At 43.5% G+C, this 15,160-nt stretch overlaps 1 protein-coding gene across 7 annotated transcripts in view; it reads right to left on the bottom strand.

Annotated features, from left to right (window-relative positions):
* Positions 1–10,087: 10,087 nt before the first annotated feature.
* Positions 10,088–15,160, bottom strand: part of TRA2A (transformer 2 alpha homolog) — a 29,401-nt gene continuing 24,328 nt past the window's right edge. For all 7 annotated transcript variants that reach the window (XM_073009061.1, XM_073009065.1, XM_073009060.1 and 4 more), the window contains 4 exons: positions 14,069–14,184; positions 11,455–11,583; positions 11,067–11,134; positions 10,088–10,887 (listed from right to left, as the gene is read on the bottom strand). In XM_073009061.1, the coding sequence (XP_072865162.1) occupies positions 10,877–10,887; positions 11,067–11,134; positions 11,455–11,583; positions 14,069–14,184 (324 nt within the window). In that variant the 3' untranslated portion in view covers positions 10,088–10,876. The remainder of the gene's footprint in view (positions 10,888–11,066; positions 11,135–11,454; positions 11,584–14,068; positions 14,185–15,160) is intronic.

Below are 15,160 nucleotides of genomic sequence, written 5' to 3'. Positions count from 1 at the left end.
CTGGAGTTTGAGATCAGCCTTGCCAATATGGTGAAACCCTGTCTCTACTAAAAATACAACAATTAGCTGGGCATGGTGGCGGGCATCTGTAGTCCCAGCCACTGGGGAGGCTGAGGCAGGAGAATCACTTGAACCTGGGAGGCAGAGATTGCAGTGAGCTGAGATCGTGCCACTACACTCCAGCCTGGGTGACAGAGCAAAATTCCATCTCAAAAAAAAAATAAAAAATAAAAATTTAGTTAGCACTTTGTTTTCTTATGACACACGTCTGTCATCTAAAAGTACAGTAGGCTGGGTGCAGTGGCTCACACCTATACTCCTAACACTTTGGGAGGCCAAAACGGGAGGATGGCTTGAAGCCAGGACCAGTCTGAGCAACATAGAAAGACTCTGTCACTACAAAAAAATTGAACAATTAGCTGAGAGTGGTGGCAGCACCTGTAGTCCCAGCAACTCCGAAGGCTGAAGAAGGGGGATGAACTGAGCCCAGGAGTTAGAGGCTGCAGTGTTTTGTTTTGTTTTTGTTTTGACAGGGGGTCTTGCTCTGTCACCCAGGCTGGAGTGCAATGGCGCCATCGCGGCTCACTGCAGCATCCGACTCCTGGGTTCAAGCAATTCTCCCACCTCAGCCTCCCGAGTAGCTGGGATTACAGAGGTGCACCACCATGCCCAGCTAACTTTTGTATTTTTAATAGAGACGGGGTTTCACCATGTTGGCCAGGCTGGTCTCAAACTCCTGACCTCAGGTGATCCACCCACCTCCGCTTCCCAAAGTGCTTGCATTACAGGCGTGAGCCACTGTGCTCGGCTGAGGAGGCTGCAGTGTTATGATCGCACCACTGCATTCCAGCCTGGGCAACAGAGGGAGACCTTGTCTCCCAATAAATAAATAAAAGTAGAGTAAGCCTTAGTTTACAGAGGGCTTAATTTAGTTAACTTTACTTAAAATAGAATTTAATGTTCTTTTTTTTACACCAATTCAGTCTGTTTTGAAAGTCAATTCATAGAATTGACTTAAATATACTCGGTACTAAAGAAGTTCTAAGAATAACTTATATGGAAAGATTTCTGCTTTGTAGCTGTCAAAATAGATTACAAATTAATGTATCCTTTATTGGACTTGTGCTACAGAAAAAAATTGATGTAAACCCTGTGTACATTTAATCAAAACATTACAATATTACTGTCAAAGTGGTGAATTTTTTGTGTTCAAAGGAAGATTTTGTTTAAAAAAAGTCAATTTTATGTGTATTAACTAACCTCAATAAAGCTGATTTTAAAGAGGGGCATAGCTGGGTCCAGTGGCTCATGCCTGTATTCTCAGCACTTTGGAAGGCAGAGGCAGATGGATCACTTGAGTCCAGGAGTTTGAGACCAGCCTGGGCAACATGGGGAAACCTTGAGTCTACAAAAAATATATGAAAATGAGCTGGGCATGGTGGCATAGGTCTATAGTCCCAGCTACTTGGGAGGCCGAGGCAGGAGCATCAATTAAGCCTGAAAAGTGGAGGCTGCAGTGAGCAGAGATCCCACCACTGTACTCCAGCCTGGGCAGAGAAAGACACAGTCTCAAAAAAAGAAAAAAAGGAGGGGGATAGCCAGGCTCGGTGGCTCACGCCTGTAATCCAGCAATTTGGGCGGCCGAGGCTGGTGGATCACCTGAGGTCAGGAGTTCAAGACCAGCCTGGCCAACATGGTGAAATCCCATCTCTACAAAAATACAAAAATTAGCCGGGTGTGGTGGTGCATGCCTATAATCCCAGCTACTCAGGAGGCTGAGGTGGGAGAATTGCTTGAACCCAGGAGGCGGAAGTTACGGTGAGCCGAGATCATGCCACTGCACTCCAGCCTGGACGACAGAGCAAGACTCCGTCTCAAAAAAAAACAAAAAACAAAACAAAGAAAAAACCGGAGGGGATAGAAGAATGGCTAACAAATGATTGTATAATACCCCTATGATTGAAAATGAAATTATTTTTAAAATCATGTTTTAAAAAGAGTTTTTAAAATGACTGGATGTAGTGGCTCACGCCTGTAATCCCAGCACTTTGAGAGGCCAAGGCTGAAGGATCACCTGAGTTCAGGAGTTTGAGACCAGTCTGGCCAACATGGTGAAACTCCATCTCTACTAAAAATACAAAAATTAGCCAGATGTGGTGGCACATGCCTGTAATCCCAGCTACTCAGGAGGCTGAGGTGGGAGAATCACTTGAATCTGAAAGGCAGAGGGTGCAGTGAGCCGAGATTACACCAGTGTACTCCAGCCTGGGTGACAGAGCGAGACTCTGTCTCAAAAAAAGAATTTAGCCGGGCGCGGTGGCTCAAGCCTGTAATCCCGGCACTTTGGGAGGCCAAGACGGGCGGATCACGAGGTCAGGAGATTGAGACCATCCTGGCTAACACGGTGAAATCCCGTCTCTACTAAAAAATACAAAAAACTAGCCGGGCGAGGTGGCGGGCGCCTGTAGTCCCCGCTACTCGGGAGGCTGAGGCAGGAGAATGGCTTAAACCCGGGAGGCGGAGCTTGAGTGAGCTGAGATCCGGCCACTGCACTCCGGCCTGGGCGACAGAGCAAGACTCCGTCTCAAAAAAAAAAAAAAAAAAGAAAAACCCCAGATCATGGCTTGAATTTAGTTATCATGTCTTTTCAGTCTCCTTTAATCTGAAATACTCCTCTCTTTATCTTTTATAATATTGAAATTGTTTAAGCTCCCAAGTCAATTATTTTACAGACTACTTCTCAATTGGGGGGTTTCTGATTTTTTCTGATTATAGTAGTGATTATACTTATTTTTTGTGAAATATCACCAATGTCTTTAGTGCATCAGGAAGCATGTGATATCCATTATTCCCATTATTCCCATTACTGATGATATTAACTTTAATCCCATGGTTTGATATGCCAGGTTTCTCCAGTGTAAATTTACAAAGTTTCTTTTCTTTTTTTTTTTTTTTTGGAGATGGAGTCTCGCTCTGTCACCCAGGCTGCACTGCAGTGGCATGATCTCAGCTTACTGCAACCGCTTTCCTACTGCAACCCATGTCTCCCAGTTTCAAGCAATTCTCCTGCCTTGGCCTCCCGAGTAGCTGGGACTACAGGGGTATGCTGCCACATCTGGCTAATTTTTTTATATTTTTAGTAGAGACAGGGTTTCACTGTGTTGCCCAGGCTGGTTTCAAACTCCTGAACTCAGGCAATCCGCCTGCCTCAGCCTCCCAAAGTGCTAGGATTACAGGTGTGAGCCACCGTGCCTGGCCCAAAGTTTTTTCTTATTTGTAATAAGTAGCTTGTGAAGATATATTTTCAGATTATATAAATTCCTTGTTATTCCTGAATTTTTTGTTGTTGTTGTTTGAGATGGAGTCTCACTCTGTCGCCAGGCCCAGGCTGGAGTACAGTGGCACGATCTCAGCTCACCGCAACCTCCGCCTCCCAGGTTCAAGCGATTCTCCTGCCTCAGCCTCCTGAGTAGCATGTGCCACCACACCTGGCTAATTTTTTATTTTTAGTAGAGACGGGGTTTCACCATGTTGGCCAGGCTGATCTTGAACTCCTGACCTCAGGTGATCCACCGGCCTCGGCCTCTTAAAGTGCTGGAATTACAGACATGAGCCACCACACCGGGCCTATTCCTGAAATTTTTATGTACTAGTTTTAGTACCCATCAGAGACTTCCCTTATCAACTATTATTATTGTGGTTGCCAAATAATAACATATAGTTTTTTTACATTTATATATTAACCCACCTATAATTTGTATTGTTGCAATATTGTATGAGGCAGGAGTCTAAATCTATTTTCTTCCAAATAGCCATATACCATCCTTTATTGATTTGTCATTTTCCCATAAAAATAAAATGCCACCTTTATCATATAAGTACACAAGTTTTCTTTCCTTTTTTGAGACAGGGTCTCATTCTGTCAGCTAGGCTGGAGTGCAGTGGCACGACCATGGCTCACTGCAGCCTGGATCTCCCAGGCTCAACTTACACATCAGCCTCCTGAGTAGCTCAGACTACAGGTATGCACCATCAAACCCAGCACATTTTTTATTTTTTGTAGAGATGGAGATCTTACTATGTCGTCCAGGCTAGTCTTGAACTCCCGGGCTCAAGTGATCCTCCTGCGTCAGCCTCCCTAAGTGCTGGGATTATAGGCATGAGCCACCACACCCAGCCCATGTAAGTTTTCATAGGTACTTGGATCTAGTCTGGAGTCTATTCCTGATTGTTTATTCATTTCTAAGTACATTCTTCCATGTGATCTTTGGAACTATTTCATTGAAATTCCAGCCCCCAGTCCCAAATCTTGTAGGGACAACTATAAACTGTTTAATAAGACCTTTCCCCTTCTGTGTAGGAATTTGGCCTTTCATTAAATTTCTAGTTGTTTCTCTGGTACCCTGATAAGGATACTATGTCAACTATGTTACAACATTGCTTGTGGTAAAAATGATTTGACTGGTAAATTGTGTCTGGACTGGGAGAAACTAAGGTATCCAATGGAGACAGTATATCTTAAGTGCAATGACATAAGAGGCATGTGTCTCAGGAAGCTTGGAAGCGATGCCCGTGGGTACTGGGTCATAAAACTTTTAAAACCAGGTGTCTTGTGCACTTGCATGATGTGGGTCTCACATCTCAGACCTAAGTTGTATTGCTGTGTGAACTGCTACAAGGTTTCCTGTGGAATGCCTGGCACTGCCCTACTTGCTGCTTCCTATCCTGTATTTTTCGAAGTGAATATGCCAAATGTGGACTAATGGTTTTCTAAGTCTGAATGTTTAACTTAAGACACCCTGCTGGTGCATCTCAGTTCACTGCAACCTCTACCTCCCAGGTTCAAGCGATTCTCTTGCCTCAGCCTCCCGAGTAGCTGGGATTACAGGCATGCGTCACCAAGCCCAGCTAATTATGTATTTTTAGTAGAGACGGGGTTTCTCCATATTGGTCAGGCTGGTCAACTCCCGACCAGGTGATCTGCCCGCCTCAGCCTCCCAAAGTTGCTGGGATTACAGGCGCGAGCCACCGCACCCGGCCCATTGTGACCTGTTTGCACTTGATATTTTTGTGAATATCAAATAGAATGCTTAACTTATCTGACATATATAATCAGGGATCCCAGTATTCCATATCAATGAATTTTCTTTTTTTATTTGGAGATGGAGTCTCGCTCTGTCGCCTAGGCTGGAGTGCAGTGGCACGATCTCAGCTCACTGCAACTTCCGCCTCCCGGGTTCAAGCGATTCTCCTGCCTCAGCCTCCGGAGTAGTTGGGACCACAGGTGCATGCCACCACAACCGGCTAATTTTTTTTTTTTTTTTGAGATGGAGTCTTGCTCTGTCGCCCGGGCTGGAGTGCAGTGGCCGGATCTCAGCTCACTGCAAGCTCCGCCTCCCGGGTTTACGCCATTCTCCTGCCTCAGCCTCCCGAGTAGCGGGGACTACAGGCGCCCACCACCTCGCCCGGCTAGTTTTTTGTGTTTTTAGTAGAGACGGGGTTTCACTGTGTTAGCCAGGATGGTCTCGATCTCCTGACCTCGTGATCCGCCCGTCTCGGCCTCCCAAAGTGCTGGGATTACAGGCTTGAGCCACCGCGCCCGGCCACAACCGGCTAATTTTTAAATTTTTAGTAGAGACAGGGTTTTATCGTGTTAGCCAGAATGGTCTCGATTTCCTGACCTCATGATCCACCTGCCTTGGCCTCTCAAAGAGTTGGGATTACAGGCGTGAGCCACTGTACCCGGCCATAAATGAATTTTCAAGGTGACTTAAGCACCAACACTTTAATGATAATTAAACTGCCATTTTTCTTCCCTTATTACACAGATTACTAAAAGTGATTTCTAACCGTTGTTAGGGTTGTCATGATTATTTTCAGCCGAGATCCCTTCTGTCACACTGCCCTTATACTTTAGCTCTTTCAATTACTCTTCTATCCTCATTCATTTATGCAAGTATTTATTGGATACCTACTCCATGCCAGGCACCATTCTGTGCAGCAGTCACAAAGCAAGGAAGTTACCTCATTGGCTAATCATTTTACAACTTTCAAATTGCAGAGTATACCAGGAACAGTTATGTAGCAACAAACTACATATATGTGGATTTTTTTTTTTTTTTTTTGCTATACATACTTGAAACTATACAGATTAAACACTAACTCCCCATTTCCTCTCTCTGTATATACTTTGAATTTTTCCTAGTGTTTGGAGCCATACTCTGTAACAGTCTAAAACTAGTACCTCAATTACCCATGTATCCATGCACTTGAAACTATACCCATTAAATACTAACTCCCCAGCTGGGCACGGTGGCTCATGCCTTAATCCCAGCACTTTGGGAGGCCGAGGCCGGCGGATCACAAAGTCAGGAGATCAAGACCATCCTGGCCAACATGGTGAAACTCCATCTCTACTAAAAAAAAAAAAAAAAAAAAAAAATTAGCCGGGCGTGGTGGCACACGCCTGTAGTCCCAGCTACTCAGAGGCTGAGGCAGGAGAATCGCTTGAACCTAGGAGGTGGAAGCTGCAGTGAGCTGAGATCATGCCACTATATTCCAGCCTGGACAACAGAGCAAGACTGTCTCAAAAACAAAATAAAACAAACAAAAAACCACCACCACCACAAAAAAACACTAACTCCCCATTCCTCTATATACACACTTTGAATTTTTCCTAGTGATTGGAGCCATACTTTATAATGGTCTAAAACTAGTACCTCAACTACTCATGTATCCATTCATTCACCTCTAAGGGGTGAATAGGATAGTCATTTTAAACTAATTTTGTGTTGTAAATAATTGAGTATATAACCTTAGTTTTCTTTGTATAATACCATCTTTTTTTTTTTTTGAGAGTCTTGCTCTGTTGCCCAGGCTGGAGTACAGTGGTGCTCTCTGTTCACTGCTACCTCTGCCTCCCAGGTTCAAGTGATTCTCCTGCCTCAGCCTCCTGAGTAGCGGGGAGTACAGGCACATGCGACCATCCCTGGCTAATTTTTGTATTTTTAGTAGAGACTGGGTTTCACCATGTTGGTCAGGTGAGTCTCAAACTCCTGACCTCAGGTGGATCCACCTGCCTCTGCCCCACAAAGTGCTAGGATTACAGACATAAGCCACCACGCCCAGCCCAAAAAGTAATTTTTTTTTTTTTTTTTTGAGGCAGAGTCTCGCTCTGTCGCCCAGGCTGGAGTGCAGTGGCGTGATCTTGGCTCACTGCAAGCTCCGCCCTGCCGATTCACACCATTGTCCTGCCTCAGCCTCCCAAGTAGCTGGGACTACAGGGGCCCACCACCACGCCTGGCTAATTTTTTGTATTTTTAGTAGAGACAGGGTTTCATCATGTTAGCCAGGATGGTCTTGACCTCCTGACCTCGTGATCCACCCGCCTCAGCCTCCCAAAGTGCTGGGATTACAGGCATAAGCCAGCACACCCAGCCTACTATCTCTCTTAGTAAATACTGTCTTCCAGGCCAGGCACGGTGGCTCACGATTATAATCCTAGCACTTTCGGAGGCCGAGGTGGGCGGATCACCTGAGGTTGGGAGTTCAAGACCAGCCTGACCAACATGGAGAAACCCCATCTCTACTAAAAATACAAAATTAGCTGGGGTGGTGGCACATGCCTGTAATCCCAGCTACTTGGGAGGCTGAGGCAGGAGAATCGCTTGAACCCGGGAGGTGGAGGTTGTGGTGAGCCGAGATCACGCCATTGCACCCCAGCCTGGGCAACAAGTGCGAGACCACGTCTCAAAAACAAAAAAAACCTGTCTTCCGGATTGCGGCTAATGTTTTCAGTGTTGATATACTGCTTGTCTTTTAAAGTCAACAATGTTCTATTCAGAACTATAGGTGCTTTTTATTATTAAAGCCAAACCAAACCTTTATTATTATTAGAGACTGGGTTCTCACTACGTCGTCCAGCTGGAGTGCAGTAGTTATTCACAGGCACAATCATAACATAATAGCACAATGCAGCCTTGAATTCCTGACCTCAAGCAATCGTCCTACCTCAGCGTTCAAAGCAGCTGTGACTATAGGTGCACTCTACTCTGCTCAGCTCTCTAGTCGCAAAATTTATTTAAAATAATTTTTAATAATAAATTTATTATTTAAAAAAGACAAGTCTTTCAAAAAGCAAGCTTTTAAATAAAGATGTCTAGCTGGGCATGGTGGCTCATGCCCGTAATCCTAGCACTGTGGGAGGCTGAGGTGGGAGGATTGCTTTAGCCTGGGAGGCAAGGGTTGGGTGGTCTCTGCACCCAGCCTGGGTGACAGAGACCCTGTTTCTTTTTTTTCTTTTCTTTTTTTTTTTTTTGAGACGGAGTCTCGCTCTGTCGCTCAGGCTGGAGTGCAGTGGCCGGACCTCTGCTCACTGCAAGCTCCGCCTCCCGGGTTCGCGCAATTCTCCTGCCTCAGCCTCCCTAGCAGCTGGGACTACAGGCGCCCGCCACCTCGCCCGGCTTATTTTTTTGTATTTTTAGTAGAGACGGGGTTTCACTGTGTTAGCCAGGATGGTCTCGATCTCCTGACCTCGTGATCCGCCCGTCTCCGCCTCCCAAAGTGCTGGGATTACAGGCTTGAGCCACCGCGCCCGGCCGACAGAGACCCTGTTTCAAACAGAACAAAAGATGTCTGAGGCTTCAATCCCCTAACACTTTTTGAGACCACTTTAGCCAGGCTGGTCTTGAACTCTTGACCTCAAGTGATGCAACTGCTCAACCTCCCAAACTGCTGGAATTACAGGCATGAGCCACCACGCCTGGCCCTAATGTTTTTTTTTTTTCTTTTAGAGATGGAGTCTTACTCTGTTGCCCAGGCTAGAGTGCATTGGTGCGATCTTTGCTCACTGCAACCTCCACCTCCCGGGTTCACACGATTCTCCTGCCTCTGCCTCCTGAGTAGTTTTGATTATAGGTGCGTGCCAACACACCCGGCTAATTTTTGTAGTTTTAGTAGAGACGGGGTTTCACCACGTTGGCCAGTCTGGTCTTGAACTCCTGAGCTCAGGTGATCCGCCCGCCTCGGCCTCCCAAAGTGCTGGGATTACAGGCATGAGCCACTGCTCCCAGCCTTTTTTTTAATGAGACGGGAGTCTCACTCTGTCTCTAAGGCTGGAGTGCAGTGGCATGATCTTGGCTCACTGCAACCCCCACCTCCTGGGTTCAAGTGATCCTCCTGCTTCAGCCTCCTGAGTAGCTGGGATTACAGGTGCCCGCCACCACGCCCGGCTAATTTTTTTGTATTTTTAGTAGAGACGGGGTTTCACCGTGTTAGCCAGGATAGTCCCAATCCCCTGACTTTGTGATCTGCCTGCCTCGGCCTCCCAAATGCTGGGATTACAGGTATTAGCACCCCGCCCGGTCCCCTAACACCTTTTTTATAAAGGTCACTTGAAACACCCTCCTCTTCTTTTACTTTATGGTCATTTAAAAATGTGTGTTTTCTACTGGAATATATTCAGACTTTTTAAGATATTAGCTACCTACCAGCCAGGCGCGGTGGCTCACACCTGTAATCCCAGCACTTTGGGAGGCTGAGGCAGGCAGATCATGAGGTCAGGAGATGGAGACCATCCTAGCTAACACGGTGAAACCTCATCTCTACTAAAAATAGAAAAAATTAGCCAGCCATGGTGGCGGGCACCTGTAGCCCCAGCTACTTGGAGGCTGAGGCAGGAGAATGGTGTGAACCCGGAAGGCGGAGTTGCAGTGAGTCAAGATCATGCCACTGCACTCCAGCCTGGGCAACAGAGCGAGACTCTTGTCTCAAAAAAAAAAAAAAAAAAGAAGTATTAGCTACCTATCTTTCCTTCAGCATGGTGCTAGTACTGAATATTCTCAGTATTTACAACTTGGTCTCCTCCAAAAGAGAAGAAAAACAAGGGTTTTAAAAGAACCAAAGAAAAGACAAGAAATAACATTCTGGTGTAAGAAAAAATATTTTTAAAAATGAGAAACATTGGGAAATTAAAACTCAGGAGGGGTAAACTTTCATATAAATATGTACTGGGGGGATGTGAGGGAAAAGGACCAGTTCCTCAATCAATCATATTTCTCCATTATACCACAATAAAGAGACAATCCCATTTTCAAAGAAATTAGCTTTTATTTGAGACTACTTTTCCCCACATGTATCTTTCAAGAATTCTATGCTATATGATAACCTGCTTATCCACTGTCCCAATACCAGAATTTCTAACAGCAAATTATACAACTGCTGTAGGTAATAAATAAGGGTTGTCCTTCACTGATTAAGGGACTAAACTTCAATAAATTTAACAATAACAACAAAAAAATCACACTTTAGTTTTTAAGTTTTAACAGATGTATTTCAAATACAGCATGTTTTACAGGAGTTCACAAACTTTCCATCTCTAAAAAAAAAACTTTCAACTACTTGACTGTTCCATTCCACCCCAGACAATCCTGACACGACTGAACTACTTCATGTGTTACTTTCCTGAAAATAAAGTTAAAAAAAAGGAGTTCATGATAAATGCAGATCTCTAATACAGTATCTAACACAAAATAAGCTTTAAAAAGACAGTTTCTTTCCTTATTTGATTAGTTAGAAGTTTAGGTAAAAGCAAAAAAAAAAAAAAAAAAAAAAAAAATTTTTCCAAAGCATAACATTGGGGTTCTTTTTATACTCAAGATGTTTAACTGCTCAAAATGAAAACAATTACATCTTTAAGAGTATAATTAATAGGGGTGGAAAACAGCAACACAATTGACAAAAGTGTAGATGCTAAATCAAAGATTTTTTTTCTTAAGGAGTAGGAAGAATCCAAAGCTTGGGGAAGTCTCAGGAAAAAAAAAAAGAAAGAAAGAAAACAAAGAGGAAAAAAATGTCCTTAATTGCAACCGTTCCGTTATCAATAGCGTCCTAAAAGAGAAAAAGCAAAAAAAAAAAAAAAAAAAAGAAAAAGTTAACAATTATAGTTTAATTTGCCTAATATTTTTCCAACTATTAACTGCCACCTTCCACCTTATACTCTAATATTCTAAAGTAAGCCATTAATTAGAAATGAGGCTTTTAATGCTACAAAAGCAAAGTTCACATACTTGGGCTGTAGGAACGAGATCTTGATCGTGATCTGTATCGACTATAATAAGGAGAAGGTGATCGTCTTCTGTAAGAAATGAAAGATTACTTAGCATACTATATAATCACTCCACTGAGGCCGATGAAAATAAAAATTCCTCATCATTCAAAATAATAATGTACCTAAGGTGATAACTACTTAATATTAAGTTCTCTTTGTGCCAATCAGACCAGAAGAGTATACAGCACAACAAAATACTGGCATATACAGATTGCTAACTTCTGTTCCCAAAGCGTCATATATGATCTATTTTAAAAATCAAGTTTTTATTCATATGTATCAAACATAAAAGTGCCAAACACTACTATCATCTAATTTAGAACAGAAAGCTCAAGTTAAAACATTACCTGTACCGGTAATCATAGTCTTCATATCTGTCATACCCACGATCATATCCTCTATCATAGTAAGAATCTCGACGTCTGCCACCACCTCCACCTCCACCACCGCCTCCTCCTCCTCCACCACCACCACTACTGCAGAAAAATGTAAAAATTCTGCATTAGTGTGAATGACTATTTTCCAGGACACTTTAATAGAAATTGAATGCCTTAAAAAAGAGAAAAGTGAGAAAGAACATCCCTTGCCTCCGTATCTCATTTTACTGACTCCCATGGTATTCTGCTTTGACTTATTCACTACATACATAACCAAGAAGGACTTCACAAAACTCTCAAAACTATTAACTGCTCTTCTATTAATGCACTGCCCAAATCATCAAAACCTTTTCAACAAACTGAAACGATGAAACACTGTGTTGAGCAGCAGTATAAAAATGCTAATATGCATCCCCCCTACTGCTAAATGAGACTGGTAAAATAAATAAATAAATGAATAAAAGGTGTATCCCTGTGACTAAAAGGCAATAAACACCAAGAATTTTAAAGTAACTAACTCTGGACACCAAAGAGAATACCAAGGAATGACTATATTCCTTCTTTTATTCCCAAGAAATACCTCTGTGAATACTGCCTTTGGTTGTATATTTTATTTTTATTTTTTGAGACAGAATCTTGCTCTGTCACCTAGGCTGAAGTGTATTGGTGCGATCTCAGCTCACTGCAAGCCCTGCCTCCTGGGTTCACATCATTCTCCTGCCTCAGTCTCCCAAGTAGCTGGGACTACAGGCACCCGCCACCACGCCTGGCTAATTTTTGTATTTTTAGTAGAGACGGGGTTCCACCGTGGTCCCAACCTCCTGACCTCATGATCCACCCACCTTGGCCTCCCAAAGTATTGGGATTACAGGTGTGAGCCACTGCGCCTGGCCAATGAACATCACAAGCCAGCCAGGAGGGTTGTATATTTAAAAACATTATCAAAACCCCTACTTACGTTTTTTGTTTTTGTTTTTAGAAAGTCTCACTCTGTCGCCCAGGCTCACTGCAACCTCTGCCTCCCAGGTTCAAGTGATTCTTGTGCCTCAGCTCCCGAGTAGCTGGGATTACAGGTGTGTGCCACCACACCCAGCTAATTTTTGTATTTTTCTTTTAGTAGAAGCAGGGTTTTGCCACGTTGTCCAAGATGGATTTGAACTCCCGGCCTCAAGTGATCTGCCTGCCTCGGCCTCCCAAAGTGCTGGGATTACAAGTGTGAGCCACTACACATCAGGATGGGGTACAGTGGCTCATGCCTATAATCTCAGCACTTTGGGAAGTCAAGGTGGGTGAATCCCTTGAGCCCAGGTGTTCAAGACCCACCCAGGCAATGTAATGAGACCTCTTGCTCTTAAGAGAGTCCTTCTCTCTTTAAAACAAAAAAATTAGCATGGCGGCATGCACATGTAGTCCCAGCTACTTCAGAGGCTGAGGTGGGAGGATTGCTTTGGCCCAGGAAGAAGTTGCAGTGAGCCAAGGTTGCTCACAAGGTGCTACAGGTTCTTTTTATAACCTACCTCCAATTTTATTCTTTAGCTTATGAGGCGCAACCTCAGTTCACTGCAAACTCTGCTTCCCAGGTTGAAGCAATCCTCCCACCTCAGCCTCCTGAGTAGCTAGGACTACAGGTACATGCCACCATGCCTAGCTAATTTTTGTATGTTTTAAGGAGAGATGGGATTTCACCATGTTGTACAGGCTGGTCATAAACTCCTGGGCTCAAGTGATCCACCCACCTTAGCCTCCCAGTGCTGGGATTACAGGTGTTGAGCCACTGTGCCCAGCCTACTGTGGCATCTTTTAATATTTTTAACAAATGCTAAAATCAATAAAATCTGTCTTAAACACAGAGACTTCCCCAAATCACATAAGAACAAAAGGAGAATCAATATTTAAACAGCCTATGATATTTTTCTAGTATTCAGTAATTTTTCTGCTTGTACAGTACAAAGAGCTGAGCCAGGCTGGGGGGGGGGGGGGGGGGGAGCCAGGATGCACTTTTGATAGTTTTAATTTATCCTGTTGCTCAAACATACGTATGTAAAAATAAAAAGACTGGCTGAGGCAGGTGGATTGCTTGAGCCCAGGAGTTCAAGACCAGACTGTACAACATAGTGAAATCTTACCTCTGAAATACACAAAAAACAATGTATTTAACTTTCAACTCTTTCCTGGCATGGTAGCTCATACCTGCAATCCTACACTTTGGGAGGCCAAGGCGGGCAGATCACTTCAGCCCACGATTTCAAGACCAGCCTGGGCAACAAGGCAAAATCCCACATGGCAAAACCCCATCTCTACAAAAAATACAAAAATTAGCTGGACGTGGTGGCACGTGCCTGTAGTCCCAGCTACTCGGGAGGCTGAAGTGGGAGGACTGCTTGACCCAGGAAGCAGAGGTTGCAGTGAGCTGAGATGGCGCCACAGCAGCCCAGCCTGGGTCACAGAGTGAGACCATGTCTCAAACCCACACCCTTGCCAAAATCAATTCTAATTATAGGAAAAAAGTTTTTCTGAGTAATCAAAATTTTGCACATATTTCTGGTGGATTTCACAGTTTAGCTTAGGAAACTTGAACTCTTACTGAGTTGGTCTGCCCATGTAGATGCCTGGTGTTGGTGTGTGTGCTCTCTTGGTGATAGAATAATCCACCCGAATTCTTCTACCATCCAGCTCCATTCCATTTGCCCTTTCCATAGCCTAGAAAGAACAGGCACAGAAAGTCACGTATAATTCACCAGTCTTGAGGTAATCATTACTTAAAATTAAGCACAAAGTATTTGTAATTCAAATAAACTCCTGATTTTGAAAATGACAGCAATGTAGCTTGTACAGGGCACTGTACAGACAATTCTAGACCTCAACAATGTCCAGAACACATTTTAATTTACTCAGCAGAAAGAGTAGTTAATAAACTTTCCCAAATAATTTTCCAGTTCTGGTTCAATTTCCATTCCCCACTCCATGAGATCAACAAACAGTAGTTAATAAACTTTCCCAAATAATTTTCCAGTTTTGGTTCAATTCCCATTCCCCATTCTATGAGATCAACAGGGGAGCGGAGACTGAAGTCTTTTCAAGCTAATTTTGTAGGTTGCCCAGGTAGACTGCCATTTCACACTTTCTAGTTTCCGGCCATTTCACTTATAAAGACTGACTTCAGAACATTAAAAAAGGTTTGCTAAGCTTTATACAGGTTCTTTTTATAACCTGCCCCCAATCTTATTCTTTAGTTTGCAGTCTAGTATACTGACAAGACTCAGTGAGCAGTCAAGAGATGATGATATAAATCGACAAGAACAAATTTATGGTAATGCCTTTCAGCCTTTTACTGAGACTGAACAAATAAAAGTATAATAAACTAATAAAAGCTACACAATTTTTATGTATCCACAAATATTTCTCTGTAAGAGTGCCCTATAAACTAAAGGTCATTAAAAAACAAAACAAAACAAAAGACAAGGTCTCACTCTGTTGCCCAAGCTGGCAGTGACAAGATCATAGTTTACTGTGGCCTCAAACTTCTCGGCTTATGCAATCCTCCAGCCTTAGTCTCCTAAGTAGCTAGAACCACAAGGTTTGTGCCACCATGCTTGGCTAAAACAAAAATTATTGGTAGAGAAGGGGTCTAAACAGTATTCCATTCAATGGATTGCATTTTATTATTTATTTATGA

The sequence above is a fragment of the Chlorocebus sabaeus genome, chromosome 21 (genome assembly GCF_047675955.1).
Source record: "Chlorocebus sabaeus isolate Y175 chromosome 21, mChlSab1.0.hap1, whole genome shotgun sequence".
Classification (NCBI taxonomy): Eukaryota; Metazoa; Chordata; class Mammalia; order Primates; family Cercopithecidae; genus Chlorocebus; species Chlorocebus sabaeus.
This window is presented reverse-complemented; position numbering and strand designations above follow the sequence as displayed.